A 16,929-nucleotide genomic window follows, 5' to 3' on the forward strand; every position below is an offset into this window, starting at 1 on the left:
TCTCATGATACACATATTGATTCTAGATAGACTAATGAGATAAATATTAAAGGTCAAACTAAAAAAAAAAAAGAAAAAAGGAGTGGCAGAGAAAGAAACAGAAGTAGCTTTCCTTTGTGCAAAGAAATTTCCAAGCCTGAAAGCAATGGACTCAATTAAAAAATTAATTGCATAAAAATTTAAAATATTTTCACACTCAAAGTGGTTGTAGGAAAAATTGGGAGAGTACTTGAAAATGTGATAGTTAACATTTCTAATATAAATAAAAATAAAAGCACAAACAGCTCTAGATAAGTGGACATGAGCAGATAATTCACAAAAGAAATAGTAACTAATAAGATTTGAAAAACTACCCAAACTAAGGACATAATAAAAAATTTTAAGATTACCAGTTGTGGAAAGATTTATGAACAAAAATGTTTATCAACAATAGGGAGATAGTAAGTATAATAGCCTTCATACCTTCAAATACTTGGAACATCTAGATATTATGTATATGAAAAATTCTTAAGAAAAGCTTATAAAAGCAAGGTGATATATTACATATACTATCTGGTCAACTGTGAAAATACATAAAATTAGAGCAATACACCAAAATGTTCGTAATGATTATCTCTAGTGTCAATATGCCTAATTTTCATTCTTACAGGTTTAAACATTTTTTTCTTTAGTGAACATATTAGTTTATTTAAAATCAGAAAATAGAAATACGCTAAAAGAGTCACAAAACTATGATAGAACTAATACGACCTCTTTCCAAGTACAACACCTCCCCTTTCCCTAATAGAAATATAGTACACATGGTTCTAATAGTTCCTTAAAAGTCTTTTTTGCCTACATTGCAAACATACTACCACACTAATTCATTAAATGTAACGTTATGTAATGACCATACAAAAATTACATAAAATCTCTACCTACAGAGGCTGAAAAGTAGACGAATGGGTTTCCCCTGAACATCCAACGCTCTGGAAGCATTGAATCATTTCACTTCTTAAAACTATATTTTCTTTCCCACCGAATCTAAATTTACTTTTAGGTTACTGGAGAACTTGTTTAAATAAGTAAATATATTAAGCTTCAAATCACAGTCGTGGGCACACCCTTTCCCCGTTCACACGGCCCTGAGATCGGCGCCTGTGGTGTGCGCCTGCACTGACCCTGGGGGCGCCAGGGGTCTCCGGCCGTGATGCTCACTCAGTGCGAGGGATCCCACTAAGGACGGATCCGCTCTGACAAGCCGCGGGGCGCTGTGACAAGGGATCAGCTCAAGAGCAACATTAAGAGAATAAACTCCTGTTCCTATCCCAAGGGGTGTAACGCTCCCTGAGAAGCAGTCACGCCGCCCCCAGTGAGGGGGTGAGGCGGCCGGTGCGCGGGGGCGTTTTGCTCCGCAGGCGTTTGGTCTCAGGAGTTGATAATTATAAAAGTCAGGAGAGTGAAGATCAGCCGCAGCAGCAGCGAACACTCGCGTGTTTGCTGTTTCCTCGCCTCGGCGCCAGGCGCTTTACTTATTGCAATCAGTGTAATCACGGAACCCTCCGCACTGAAGGATAATACAGACCCCCCCCCCCCCCCCCCCCCGGGCCATCTCTAGGAAACGTGACTTCATTTCTTGCTCTTCGACTCCATCCTTTTATCCTGAGTTCTGAATATCTGGGCTAACGGGGGCATCATACGATTTGGTAAGTTAATTCAGCAACCAGCTTCGCCTCTGAGAACACTTTAAAACAACGATCATGCAACAAAACTTAATAGTGACAAAGATTTCCATTCTTTTCGCGGAGCCCCAGGAGCCAGCTCAGCCGGAGGCCCGAGTTCACAGCCTGGCGGCCGGGCTCCGGCCACGCCCCCGGCGCTGGGCGCCGCCTCCTCCGGCCCAGGGCCTCAGGAACTTCGCGCGTGCCTCTCGCGGGACCTAGGCCTCCGTGGCGAGACTTCTATAACGCAGGCGAAGCTGTATCTCGCGAGAAGTCGAGCCGGAAAAGGGCGGCCGGGAAGGAAATTCCCGCGAAACTCGCAAGTCCGCCTGTTCTTTGGGTTCCCTAGAGCCTTAGGTGTCGGACGTTGTCGACCGCTTGCTTGGCGTCTCCTGGCGGGAGGATGTTGACCCGGGTGAGGGCTGGGACCCGGCCGGGCGCCTCTGAGAGAACCGGACGCTTATTTTAGGGCCTAGGTGGGGAGGCAGGGCTGGATGAGGGACCTTGCGGCTCCCTCTGGCTGCGCCGCCCGGGTCGCTGGCTGCGGAGCGTCGCCTGTGGTTTTCTTCCGAGACGCACCTCCGCCGCGGTGGCCTGGGTGCGCCCCGGCGGCCTGGGTGAGCCCCGGTGGCCTGGGTGAGCCCCGGCGGCCTGGGTGAGCTCCGGCGGCCTGGGTGAGCCCCGGCGGCCTGGGTGCGCCCCGGTGGCCTGGGTGCGCCCCCGAGCGCAGACTTGAGCGCCTGCGCCCTCCCGCTGGAGCAGAGTGACAGCTCCTGGGGGCTGGGACTGCCCCTGTCGCTGCTCTGTCCTGGGCGCTTAGAACAAGGCCTGTTACCTAGTGGGCCCTCCATAAGCTTTGCGTGGATGAGTCAATGAAACGGAATTGCAAGGAAGTCTCCGAGGAAACCAGAGTGACTTTTCTTCTACGTGAACTTTATTTTGGAATAATTATACATTTACAAAACGTTGCAAAGATAATACAGACTTCCCGTATGCTCTTCACCCTTCCCGTATGCTGTTAACAGCTGGAGCGACTTAGTTCAGTTGACGTTGTTCCTTTGACTTAAGTTGGCTTTCTGTGACACCACCACTAGATTCTGCTTTTTCCATTGCTTTACATGTGAGCTGTAATCATTTGGAGAGACACTTTTTTAAAATAAGGAGATAGAGCATGGTAATACAGTTTGCTTCTGTGGGAAACACTGCTCCCATTGCAAGAATTAGTGATTATCTAAAGTGTTCTTAAGAAAGAAGGCTGCTATTGTTGAAGTTCAATAAATTTGTAATATCAGAGTGTGTCAGCAACTTTTTCTTATCATCATAGCTGAAAGCAAAATCAGAGAGGAAGCTTGCAAAACAGATTTGCAAAGTTGTACTGGATCATTTTGAAAAACAATATTCCAAAGAACTTGGAGATGCCTGGAATACAGTAAGGTTAGTATAATCCATCTCTCAATGCTTTTCGATAGAGTAAGAAATAAACCCTTTTGGGGGAAGGGGTGCTGTGAGGATGAAAGATGAAGGAAATTAAACCTGGTTGCCATTCCCTATGGTGGCTACTGAAGGGAAGAACTAGGAGGAAATAGGTTAGTTCATAGGAACATAAGGGGAGATAAAAAACTTTGTAGTGATAGGAAACAAAAATTGTTATGCCCTTGCCTTGAGCAATTGCTTTGATCTTTGAAACAGGGATGCCCACCAGTTTGACAAAATTAATTATACTGTAACAGAAAAATCTTTTTCTAGTTTTTGAGGATATTTGACTAGTTTCTGAAATTCAGAAGATAACACAGCATATCTTTAAAGCCAGCACTGCTTTATCTTAGTTAAAGTCACTTTTGGTAATCGTACTTCTTCTCTGTCTATGGCTGCCTCTGTTTTGAACACACAAGAGTGCGCCCACACACATACATAGATTCTTTAAATGTGTTATAGAAAACAAGCATTTAATCCATAGAAGTAAGTGAGGGATGTTTGATTTGTATGTTTAGTGAGTTTTTCCTTTTGTCAGAATATTACTCTGTGGCTCTTCACATTGAGTTTCTGACACAGCACACGGTGTCCTGAGGAATACAAAGAGCAGGACAGTCCCTGTGTTCATTGCTTTTAGTCTGGTATTTATGGGGGAGGGAGGAGTGTGGTTAAAACTACATAAACCTCAAATTCCATAAGCATCGTGATAGATATAGACAGGAGCTCCTGGTCTTTTCTAACAAAGCCTGATGGTGCCAACAGAGGCCTGAAGAGAAGCCAGGTGTTGGTGACTTAGACAGTTTCCTTGGCAAAAGGAGCCATGCATTTGAGGCTGAGGGAAGAGAGTGCACTGCTTGTGAAGTTAGGGGCCAAACCCCAGTACATTTTACTCGGGGAAGAAAAGTTACGTGGCTGTAGACAGTGTCTGGAACTTGGTAAGATAGATGGTTGTTGGGTTAACCTCTTCTTGAGTCAACTCAATAAAAATTTCTTCTTTACAAAGGACAGTTTTAAGCACTTTTTAAAACAAAGAGATTAAGTCTTGGCTAATAAAGTCTGAGGTGATTCTGAGATAATTTTATAACAGATTAAGCAGTTTTGTAACTCGTAAATACTGAAATATGAAAATGTAGTTTATTGTTGTGGTTTTTATTTCAAAACTAGGTTTTTGGGTATTTTCTATCGCAGAGAAGAAATAAGAAAGAATGAATAGTGAAGTGAATTCATGAGGTTGTCATTATGCGAAGATACGAAAAATAACCAAATTCCTATTGCATGCTTATTATGCGCCACCCAATACTAACTTTATGTGATCTTCAGAACCTATGAGGTTTGTTTCCCATTTTCCACTTGAGGAAATTGCAGAGAGTTTAAGTAACAGGATTCCCTAAGTTCATTCATCTAGGAAGTAGCAGGGCTGAGATTTGTGCCCAGGTTTTCTGGTTCAAGAACTCCCATTGCTAACTTCTATTCTATATGCCTCTCATACCTGTGATGTAATTAGGCATACATGGATGATTTGGAAAAAAAAATTTCAAGAGGTATATTGTCTTTAGACTTCATAGTACTCTGGCTATCCATACCCTGTAATGAGTTATTTTTGTATTTAATGTGCTCTGACAAATTTATAAATTATTACTTGACCCTAAACAAAATGATCAGTGAACCTCAAATCCGTTTAATTAGCTGTGCCTTCTGCTTCATTTGCCTTTTGTTGGGTTTTCCATGGTAATTTAAGTTTTGCATAAACATGTGCTAAATTTGCCATAGGCAAAATAAAGGCTTTCTTAGCTTAGAAAGCATGGAAAATACCATAGGCAGAAAAAAAAGAACAGAAATATTTTTGTTTTTTAACTGCTTATTTGCAAGACATAATGTTTGCAGTGTAGCTTGCAGAGCCTACTTCTAGGGAAAGGCAAGTGTATTTTAATCCTACCTTGAAAGTAATTTACTCAATATTGTCAGTTTCTTGTGGTAAAGGAGAACATTTTGTATTTATTTTAATTTTATTGTTTTCTAATAACCTTTCTTGCAAAGTCACCCTCTGAGCAGCCCTTTAAAGTTGGAGTTTATCCTGGTTCAGTTTTTGCTCTACCTGTTGGCCTGCGTGTTCTTCAATTAGCACATTCATGGAATGACTTTAAACTTCCCTCAGTATGCTGTAATTTCGAGCTGTGAGATCCTTCCCAAGCTTCAGCCCCACACTTTTAAGTGTTTTCTGGTAACCTGACTTAGTTTTATACCAGGCAAACTCAAAAGCATACTATTATTTTCCTTTCCAAGCCTGTGGTGTTTGCTGCTTGCATACTTTATCTCAATTGGAGGCATCGCCATCAATCTAGTTTCCTTTCTTTTCCGCACCTTCACTACCTTTGTAGTAAAGAGTGACTCTTACTCCAAAACAGGTCTGGATTTGCCCTTAGCTCCTTGGAGGTGGTCTCTAAGCCCTTGGCATGTCTCACTTAAGAGTGTCTTTATTTACCTGGGGGCTTGGGCCACACAGACGCTGAGAGCTATGGGTCAGGACAGTAGCTGGGCCCTTGACCTTTGACTTCTAAATTCCAAAGGGGCTGGAGACTAAAGGTCAGTCACATGGGCTGTCAATCGTCTTTGTATGGCTGAGCCCCAGTAAAATGTAGACACCAAGGTTCTGGTGAGCCTCCATAGTTGGTGGTACTCCTATGCGTGTTATCACACATTAATGCAAGGAAAAGTTATCCGTATCCATGTTTCCACTGGAGAGGACAGCTGGAAGCTTCATGCTTTGAACTTTTCTGATTCTGCATCATGCATCTCTTACCTTGACTGTTAATCTGTACCTTTTTGCTGTAATAAACTATAACCATGAATGTAACAGTAAGTTCTGTGTGTCTTCCTAGGTAATAAGAAACCTGAAAGTGGTCTTGGGGACCCTGACCTTATAGTTGGTGTCAGAGGTTAGGGTGCTCTTGGGGATTTCCCTATGTACTACCTTGCATCATTACCCTGCTCCCATCAAAATCTAAATGCCCACCAAATACTTTTGTTCTACCTGAGAGATTTCTTATTTGAATTTCCTTTTATCTCCACTATCACTGCTTAGTTAGGCCTTCATTTCTTACCTGACATATTGCAACAGCACCTCTCCGTAGTCTCCCACCTTAAGTATTCATTTGTTTGCTTATTTTAGCAAGCACTTTTATGGAACTATATGCCAGGCAATGTCCTAATTACTTTACAATAGTAACATAATCCTTTGTACAACCCTCTGGGATAGCTATTATTTGTTTTACAGATAGGAAAGCTGAGAAATACAGACCTTAAGTAACTTGCCCAGTGATACACAGCTCACATTTGGAAGGACCTTGGGAGTTTGTCTTATCCACCCTGTCATGCTGTTTCTTAATGCAGCCATATACCATGTGTCGCTTCTGGGGTACAAGCCTCCTTTGCTCCCCTGCTCTTTGCAGTGCTATGTTGGGACTAAATATCACAATTAGACAGGCTCCTTTATCACCTAGGGACTGGATATGCTGTTCTCTCTGCCATGAATTACCTCCCTTCTTTAAAGTGTGGGTTTAAATGTTACCTATGCATCTTACAGCACATGACTTAGGTAAGTTACTTAACATCTCTGTGCCTCACCATTCTTATCTGTAAAATGGGGAAAATAGTATCTATTTCATATAGTTATTTGGTAAGGTAAAATGAATTTATATATGTGTGTGTATATATATATATATGTATAGCTTAGAATATTGTTTGACATATGGTAAGCCCTTGATACATGTTAGTGTTATTTTTATTGTTACTGTGATTAACCAGTTCTCCACCAAGCTGTCCCATATACCCTTGGCAAAATTAGTTCTGCCCTTTATGTTTCCATTGCATTTTGTTGATATAACTGTTGTAATTCTTTCAAGATTGTATTGTTATAATTTAGTAACTTGCTTGTCTCTTTCCTGCCAAAGGAGAGTCTTTAAGAACCAAGACCTTGTCTGGCCCATGTGGCTGAGTTGGTTGAGTGCTGACCCATGCACCAGGAGGTCACTGGTTCAATTCCCAGTCAGGGCATATGTCCCAGTTACTGGCTCCATCCCCAGTGGGGGGGTGCTTGTGGGAGGCAGCTGATTGGTGTTCCTCTCTCATCGACATGTCTGTCTCTGTCCCTCTCCCTTCCTCTTTCTGAAATCAAAAACAACATTTTTTTTTTTAAAAAAGAAAAGAACTAATATCTTAAGATTTGAGCAAGTCATGTACTTATTCACAATTTAGGTAGTGTTTATATACCAGGCATTGTGCTAAGCACTGGGGTACAAAGATGGGTTACATATATTCTGCTCTCAAATATATATTAGGGGAAGATTAATTGGAAGTCTTTATGAACTTTGGAAATTTTGTGGGCACTTTGTAGAAAGCCTAAGGAAAATAAGCCCCTGTTAAGTCTGTCCTGTCTTCACTAACCCGGAATTCACATAGTTCACATTTAGAGGGGAAAACATTATATAAGCAGATTGCATTTCCAGAATCTGAAGGCGGCTGGAGTGAGGTAGTTGGGGAAAACAGAAATGAACTAGTAGCTTGGTTTCTATTTCGCCCCTCATGTTGCCTCTATGCACATTTTCAACATTATTCTGTGCAAGTCACTGTGAGGTGGTAACTTTCAGCCCCTTTTAGAGTCACAGGTTAGAAAAATTGCCAGGTGTCTCAGTTTATGGCCAGTCGAGACCTGTGACTGGAAAGCCCGTGTCTTTTTGTCTACCAAGCGAGCTGCTGGGAAGGGGCTGTACTCCCAGCCTTGGGAGCATACCCACACGTTTCCTTATGTAAGGGACTTCTTGTGTGCAGGGTTTTCAGTCTTTTGCTGTCTCCACTAACAAATACAAACCTTCACTCAGGACTTCTTATCTGAGGTACTGTGGATAACAAATATGGACATAGATTGTCCTTCTGTGAGAGACAAGGAGGAAACAAGGCCAAGAAAGAGCAGGAGGCAGTTCTCGCCATTAGAATCTTTGAGAAGTAAAAATGAAATGGCTGGAAAACATACCAAGATGCGCTTGCCTGAATTGATTCATTCATTTCTAAACCAGACTTTAAAATTGAGTGAATGAGCACCCCTTTGTGGATAATAGTAGCAATAAAACAAAAGGAATTTATTTAAAATTTTTTTTTTTTTTTTTTAAATATATCTTCATTGATTTCAGAGAGAGGAAAGGAGAGGGAGAGAGAGAGATAGAAACATCAATGATGAGAGGGTCATTGATTGGCTGCCCAGCCCGCAACCCGGGCATGTGCCCTGACGGGGAATCGAACCTCGATCGCCTGGATCCTAGGTCTACGCTTAACCGCTGAGCCATGCCCGACCGGGCGAATTTTTTTTTTTTTTTTTTTTTTTTTACTACTGATTTTAGAGACAGAGACAGAGAGAGAGAGAGAGAGAGAGAGAAAGAGAAGCAGCAATTGGTTGCCTCTTGTACACTCCCCGACTGGGGATGGAACCCAGCAACCTGGGTATGTGCCCTGACTGGGAATCGAACCTACGGCCTTTCAGTATATGGGAGGACTCTCCAACCAGCTTAGTCACACCAGCCAGGGCAGGGGTTCCTTTTTTTAATCATGGGCATTTAATTGGTTTTGTAATCTACTGGGTTATACCCATTGTGCTTAGCGATATCTAGATAAAATGATCTAGATAAAATGTCCTCATAGGAAGGTGTAATGGGCAATAGAATAGTAAAAGAATAAAGTCACAGAAAAATTGAATGAAAATCATATTATTAAATAACATTGTCCAAACAATGCATTATGCAGTTTTTCAAGGGCTATGTAGGCACAATCAAGTTACAACAGTCAACTTTCAGATCCTCAACTTCCATATGTGCTCTTTCAGAAAATTACTCTGCTTCCTGTGTGGCTAAGGGGGTAATGTTCTCCTCTCCCAGCCTGCCCCTATACAGTTGTCTTTCTCCCACTTTACAGAGGAGGGCACACCTTTTCCGTCCTGACTCCTACACACTGCATTCCTCTGGGTGTCAAAACCTCCCCATGCCAGGCTCCTGGAATGTCATTGTAAGGGTTTAAAAAGTGACTCAAGACTGAAATTCTTTGACAGGTCAGATAGGTTCCAACTTTTCCCTGTCAGCTAACAGGTCATTGAAAATATTTCTGATGGTAGGTCATTAAGTTATTTGGGAGTATAACTTAGAAAGAATTTTAACAAAAGGGAGACATTGCTATAACAAATGTATTTAATTCTCACCTACTTATTTAAGTGAGGGTCTTTCTCAGGCCTTAAAAACACAAAATAGGAATAAAGTGGATGTTAAAAATCTGACTCATTATAGCACTAGGTACATTTATCCCTAGATCTATGAAAAACAACACTAATATCATTAAGAGATTCATTTTCTATCACTTGTTCCTTTTCATGTTTAATAATGATCAAATCTATAATGTCATTTTGATCAACTCGTACTAATAATTTTATTTATAATGGTATCCAGAAGTCACCATGTTAACATTTAGAGATTTAAGGCCACAGTGAAAGCAAATGTAGTATGTACGTGTGTGTGAAGTATGATGGGGTAGTAAAAAAGATTTCAATCACAGTAATACATTAGGATAAAGTTATATGGGGAAATAGAATGTACATAAAAGAGAAAAGGGAACAGTATAAAATTTCCACCTGTTCAAGAACAGTCCATGAATTTTTAAATGGACAGTGATAGGTTTCAAAATCACTCTGGTATTTAGGTTCCACAGGATACACTTTAAAAAGTGGTATAATTTATATTTTAAATGTCAGCTTTTATAGTGTGCTGGAAATCACATTCTTAAACATATGGTGAAGATTTTGATGTCAACTGAAAATGTGCCAGAGGGTACATCGTTTTTTGTGGGTTTTTTTACAATGATATCAGTGAATATTACTAGCAAAACATTTGCCAGTCGCTGACTTTTTGGGTCCCAATTCTTCTGGCCACTGGTGTACTGGAACTTCTGGTTCTGGAGATCAGTAAGTGGAGCAGCTTCAGATTCCTCCTCATGCATCTTGGGAGGAGGCCTGGAGTGTGACAACTGGCCAGTGTCTTCTTGAGTCGTCTAATGTATACTTACTCTATTATCTGCTGGGCTACTAGCCCATCCATCAGACTTGAGTAGCCTCTGCCCTGCCAGCCCCAGGCTGCCATTCCACCAATGCAAACACTGAAGAGAGAGTTGTGTGTGTGTCTGTGTCTGTGTCTGTGTGTGTGTCTGTGTCTGTGTTGCAGGGAGTGGCGGTCACCTGCACGTAAGGGGGGTGTATCTGAGACCCACATTAATACATCACTTTGCTTTCTTGGGGCTAGGAAGCACCAACTTGAGCAGCCTGTGCAGTGTTTTCACTGAGTTGGTCCTGTTGGAGTGGGTGTCAGGCTCTTCCGTTTGTTGGAGACATTGTTAGAGACAACGGCAGGAAGGCCAGGGCCACAGGCACTAGGTGAGGGTTGGAGTGCAAATCCTCTGCTCCTTTTTGTTATGTACATTAGTGCTGCAGTACCAGGATCTCGCACCCCTGTTAAGCTTTAAACCCAGCCAGATTTTGAGTCAGGTATTTCTGCTTAATAACGATGTACCCTTGGGTAAGTTGCCAAATTTCTGAAAGCCTCAGTTACCTAACCTTTAAAGTAGGGGAATAGCTGCCCCTCACGGCTGTTGTGATGGTTATATGAGGTAAGCATGCAGAATGAACATTGTGAACGTCTGATCAGTAAGTTTTATTATTTTTAGTTTTATCTGGGTGAGGTTGTGTGGTACATAGAAAGGCTTCCCTGGGGAGATAAAGCCTAAACTGCCCCCTGAGTGGAGAGTAGGAGAGCCAGCCAGGCTACAGGTGGGTCATTCTAGGCAGAGGGAGCCGTTTATGTGGAACCTCGTAAAGGCTCAGGAAAACTTGGTCCAGGAAATTCAGGAAGTTCAGTAGGGCTGAGTGTAAGTTAGGAGGGATCAGGAAATTTATTTGTTCTAAGGAAGGCTTTATTTTGATTTTGTTAAGGAATGAGATAGAATAATTTCAGAAGAGTTTTGCCTTATTCTGCTGTATTTGTCTAACGAGCCCCCCCCACCCCAGACTCTTTCAGTGACTTCCCATCATGTATAAGATAAAATTTTAAAACTTTATCATATTATACTTGACCCATATAATTGTCTGCCACATGCCGCAGGGGCTGCTTTTAGTTCCCAAGTGCAGTGCCCTTGATACCTGTGTGCCTGTACACGTGCTACCACCGTCACCCTGGAACTCCCTTTCTCATCCGGTCCTGTCGCCAGTCCCTCCTCATCCTTCAGGATAGTGGGCAACATACAGAAATCGATAAGCTAATAATCCTTTTACACAATAAGGCTAAAAGGAAATATGCAAGGATCTGAATGAAAATGTGAATAAATGGAGAACATACTGTGGTTAGGGTTGGAAACACTGACTACAATAAAGATGTTAATTCTCCCCAAATTCAGTACATTTAATATAAATTTTTTTTTAAACATATCTTTATTGATTTCAGAGAGAGGAAAGGAGAGGGATAGAGAGATAGAAACATCAATGATGAGATAATATAGTTCTAATCAAAGTTACTATCTAGCTACACAAGTGTCTTATAATTATTTTTAATTGACTACCTGATTCTAACGTTCATCTGAAAGAATAAACATAAAGCAGTTTTGGAAATTCTGAAGAAGATAAAAGAAAAGAATGGAGATTTTGTCTGTCAAATATTAACTAATTGGAAGTTTCCTACCCTTTGTTAGCTAAGGGGTGGACACATGATATAAGCCAAGCCACTCCAGCCTGTATTAATTATGTTTCTGACCATTAGTTCTCTGTTACTACATGACTCAAAACCCCGGATACATTTTCACCCAGTTTGAAGAGTAAGATTAGGATGGACTGACTTAAGATTTCCATTAGTGGCATTCACAGATTTCCCTTTGGGTGCATTTTAATGCAGTGGTACCCAGAGTGTGGTGTTGGGATCAGCAGTATCAGTATCACATGAGAACTTACTAGAAATACAAATTCTCAGGCCCCACCTAAGACCTACTGAATCAGAAACTGCAGCGTTGCGTTAGGACCCAGCAGTCTTTTACAGGCACTTGTGTGCTAAGGCTTGTGAGGCACATTTTTATTTTTTTATTATTTTTTTAAATTCTAATTTAAAAAAATTTTTTTTAAAAATATTACAGATGTCCCTTTTTCTCTCCAGTGACCCATTCCACCCCGTCCCATCCCCCTCCCCAGTCCCTCTCCCCAGCATTGTCCGTGTCCTTGGGTTGTGCATATATGCATATAAATTCTTTGGTTACTCACTCCCCCTCCACCCACCTGCCCCCTTCCATCTCTCTGACATTCCTCAGTCTGATCTATGAGTGAAGCACATTTTTAAAGAAAGAGGTTGTCATCCTCCAGGATACTGAACAGGAACATTGGGCTCATGTGATGTACCATCACAATAAGAGGCAGTGAGAGGAGAGAGCAGTTTCACACATAAGCCCCTAATGGAAATTCATGTGGCACACTTCAAGTCACAGGTGTTACATTTCAATCCAGCCATTCCTCACATGGACAACTCCAGGGCGAGCAGCAGCTGGAATTTATTTAATTGACGATGGTTAATGAGGCTCCCAAATAACTCAGCTAGAAAGGTCAGCTCATAAATAAATTACATATTTCCTGCTGTATCATCTGTCAGTTGATGTGAAGGTGTGATTGTCAAGAGATCTAACTGTTGGACTAAATAAAAAATTAGGAAGTTAAATTTGCTGGGGGAGAGGGGGAGAGCCTGCACCCATCCATAAGTGATTTTTATGCCATCCTTGGTTTTGTATAATCTGAGCCACTGATCGCCTCATTAACTCTCTTGCTGTAGAGTTCACTGTAGTTAGCTTTCCGTACTTTTATCTTCATAAGGAACATTTTAACCCTCATAATTTAAATACCCTTTAATGATAGTAATTTTCCTTCTGATATTAATAGTCTCAGGTTTTAAATTTTGTCTCTGAGAAAAACACTTCTTTGTGCAAAGGGTGATTGATTAAAATCTATTTTGATGGATTTAGAGATATGTAAAAGCAGGCCCTGGTTTTCTTGGAAAGATATTCTGCAGGGAGGGACTAGGCTGAGGCAAGTGAGGCTTCAACAGTGCAGAATTGTATGGGACACTGAAAATTTATTTATCTATCATAATGAAGGTAAATAATATTGTAATGGTCAAAACTGATATAAAAGAAAAAACCCACGTTAAACAAAATATCAAAGATTTCAACAAAGACAGGATCATATTTGGAGCCTGAGGCAAAAGGGAAAGTCAGTAATGCTGATCTTGGCTCTAAAAATCTCAGGTAAGTAAAATGTAAAACTAGGACCACATCTCCTCAATTAGTAATAGAAAATTGTATTAGTGTTCATAATAACAGGACTTTGTTTTTGTTTTCCAGGGATACACTGACATGTCCATCATGCTGGCAACACGCTGTCCTACTTAATCGATTCAACTGCCCTTGGGAGCTGGAAGAGGAGTTGCGCTCCAGGGGCTATCACACACTCTTCCAAGGATCCTCACCCTACTGCCCGAAGTCAGTGAAGTGCTACGTTAGCAGAATTCCCCACCTGCTGCCTTCGGAAAGGCACCAGGTGGGAAGCCTGAAAAAGTACTATCTCCTGAATGCTGCCTCTCTTCTCCCAGTACTGGCTCTTGAGCTAAGGGATGGAGAGAAGGTTCTGGATCTGTGTGCTGCTCCCGGGGGCAAATCCGTCGCTCTGCTGCAGTGTGCTTATCCAGGTAGTGTGCGTTTCTTTCAGTTTTCAACCACTTTGCAATGTCCACCTGTATAAAGTGCTTTTAAAGTCTATGGGGAGAAATGTAAGATTGAGTATGCGCACTTTGAAAGCATGAAAACAGGACCATGTGGAGAGAATGGAGATTTTAGCCGAGGAAATCAGTGTCCAAAACATTTTTCCCCCAGTTACTTAATCCTGGCAGGTAATTGGGAACAAAACCTATGTTTTGGGAATGAAAATCTATCAGATAATATGAATCCCAATAAAGCAATGACAAAGATTTTTAAAAATTTTATTACTTTCATGCTTAAGAGTCTTATGTTGATTTCCTTGTCCTACTACTATGAAACAGAGGCATACACATTTGAAATAACTGTTTTTTGTATCATTGGACCATAAGGTTTTATGGCAGTTCTGTCCAGTAGAAATAAGACAATATTTACATATAATTTAAAACTTTTGAGTAGTCTCTGTGAGGGCTGAAAAAAACAGTTTGATGTTTTTCCCCCCAGCTAATAAATCAACAGAAACAGTTTAACAGGATAAAATGTCCAAAGTTTATTACAGATGTACATGCCGGGGGTTGTCATGAGATATGAGACCCCAAAATACATTGGTCTATTGAATTTTATATGTCTTTGTGGACAATGGAGAAAGGGGACAGGGCTCTGAGATATCAAAGGAAATAGGCCATTTACAGATAGTTGAAGAGCAGAACGCATGTTGCAGGCACATTCTTACTAGGTAACACAGAATCAGTGGGACTCAAAGAGTAATCTAGTTTTCAGGCCCCTGCTTGGAGCCCTCCTATCCACTATACTTAATTCAAATTAGGTTAAGGTGAGTAAGCTAAGATTTCTTTCCTGGAACTGGTCTTTCCATCTTAATCTCATGACAGGAAAGGGAGAGAGTCAAATTGTTATCAGGAAAGTTGAGGTATCCCTTTTCCCACTAAGTGCTGGGGCTGGGTCCTTATGATATCTTGAAAAAAAGAATTTTCTGAGACTCACGTGGGAGGATAAGTGATTTTTTAAAAAAAAAAATGTCTTTATTGATTTCAGAGAGAGGAAGGGAGAGGGAGAGAGAGATAGAAACATCATTGATGAGAGAGTCATTGATTGGCTGCTTCCCCTTACTGGGGATCGAGCCTGAGACCCAGGCATGTTTTCTGTCCGGGAATTGACCTGAGATCTCCTGAATCATAGGTCAGTGCTCAACCGCTGAGCCATGCTGGCCAGGCAGGATAAGTGATTTTTATTTGCATGGAATTACATCTCTGCATTTCAAAAGTCCCATTTCTCTTAATCCAGTTCTGGAAAAAGTATAGCTGGGGATTTGGTAGAGCTAAAGGCAAAGCCAGTGTCCAGAGTTTCCATTCCATATTGCAGCTGGGTCCAGTTGAGCATTAGGCTGGTTGTAGTTCATTAATCCATTGTGTGTAGGATCCACATGGCCATGGGCCACATGGGAGTGTAAAGCTGCAGCTTCCTAGCAAAGCTGCCAAGTGACATGCCTATAATATTTGGCCTTTCCTGTTATTAATAACTAGGTTAATTACAACAGTATCAAAATGTTCTTTCCGAGTCTTAAAGTCAGTATCTCAAAAGTCAGTTCTAGGGTGACAAAATTTTGTTCCTTTTCATCTCATTAAAAAGGTAGAAAGAAACAGATGAAGTTAATTTTATTAATACATTATAATCCAGTACATCCAAAGTTTCATTTCAACATGAAATCAGAATAAAAATTTTTAATGAGATATTTTGCATTCTCATTTTCTTACAAAGTCTTCAAAATTAATGTGTATTTTACACTTAAAGCACATTTCATTTTGAACCAACCACAAGTAGATATAGTATTCGACAATGCAATTCCAAAAGATTTAAAGTTCTTCTGAAGTGAATTGGCATTGCCATTTATTAGTAAAAAAAATGGTGAAATGTATATAGTGTACATTTGTTAAAAGTAATTAGCCAATTCATCATAATTATTTTCTTAATGAGACTGTGGGACTTCTAAAAAAAAGTTACTAGGCCTGGCCGGGCGCGGCTCAGCGGTTGAGCATTGACCTAGGATCCAGGAGATCAAAGTTTGATTCCCGGTCAGGGCACATGCCCAGGTTGTGGCCTTGATCTCCAGTCGGGGGCATGCAGGAGGCAGCTGATCAATGACTCTCATCATTGATGTTTCTCTCTCTCTCTCCCTCTCCCTTCCTCTCTCTGAAATCAATAAAGATATATTTTTTTAAAAAATTCAAGTTTCCTTGGATGAATTACTTATAGCTAGATGAGATAGGGTTTAGCATCAGTTCGTCTGGTTTTCATTTGTTTGATGGTTTTGTTTTTTTAAATGCAAGTGCTGTTGTTCACATAGATTAGAAGGTGGAAATAGTGGGAGTTGTGTTATATAGTAGTTTCACTAGGTTTTTAAACTCCTGAGTTATAACCTCAAGTCACACAGTTATCTTTCATCAAGCCTTGTTTCAGTTATCAACTAGGTGAGCACTCTCTGGGTTCGTTTTTTATTTTGTTGAAGGCAAAGGATTAGAAGAACCATTTTAATTACAAAAGGCTGTGTCCATCTCCTGGTTGTTGAACTCATTCACTTTCTTAGCCAAGACACAATGTGTTGAACTTCAGTGCTTTGGAGGTTTCTACACCTGGCAGTTTTCAGTAATAAGATTTGGGATTGGCGGGAAGTTTGCTTCTCATATGTGAAGTTGGTGAACAGCCATTGTGAAAGGAGGTGCCCTCACTCAAGGCTTCCCCTCCTTGAGGAATTTGATCTGAAAATTGATTCTTATGAAACTGTCCAAGCCCACATATTCCTTAGAAAGTTGTATGTATCCCCTGACCATTCATATCTGAGTTTGAAGACTGCTCATTTATATCTCCATTGGAGAGCATTCCCTACTGTAACAGATTACAAAAATGCTTATGAGAACTGTGAATCCAGTTGTAG

General features: G+C 40.9%; 1 protein-coding gene across 3 annotated transcripts in view; it reads left to right on the plus strand.

The window, feature by feature from the left end:
• Positions 1 to 2,019: 2,019 nt before the first annotated feature.
• NSUN3 (NOP2/Sun RNA methyltransferase 3) overlaps positions 2,020 to 16,929 on the plus strand; it is a 161,794-nt gene continuing 146,884 nt past the window's right edge. For all 3 annotated transcript variants that reach the window (XM_087818111.1, XM_087818110.1, XM_016196551.2), the window contains exons 1-3: positions 2,020 to 2,115; positions 3,025 to 3,134; positions 13,629 to 13,972. In XM_087818111.1, coding sequence (XP_087674237.1) covers positions 2,104 to 2,115; positions 3,025 to 3,134; positions 13,629 to 13,972 — 466 coding nt within the window. In that variant the 5' untranslated portion in view covers positions 2,020 to 2,103. The remainder of the gene's footprint in view (positions 2,116 to 3,024; positions 3,135 to 13,628; positions 13,973 to 16,929) is intronic.

The sequence above is a fragment of the Miniopterus natalensis genome, chromosome 6, assembly GCF_054644295.1.
Source record: "Miniopterus natalensis isolate mMinNat1 chromosome 6, mMinNat1.hap1, whole genome shotgun sequence".
NCBI lineage: Eukaryota > Metazoa > Chordata > Mammalia > Chiroptera > Miniopteridae > Miniopterus > Miniopterus natalensis.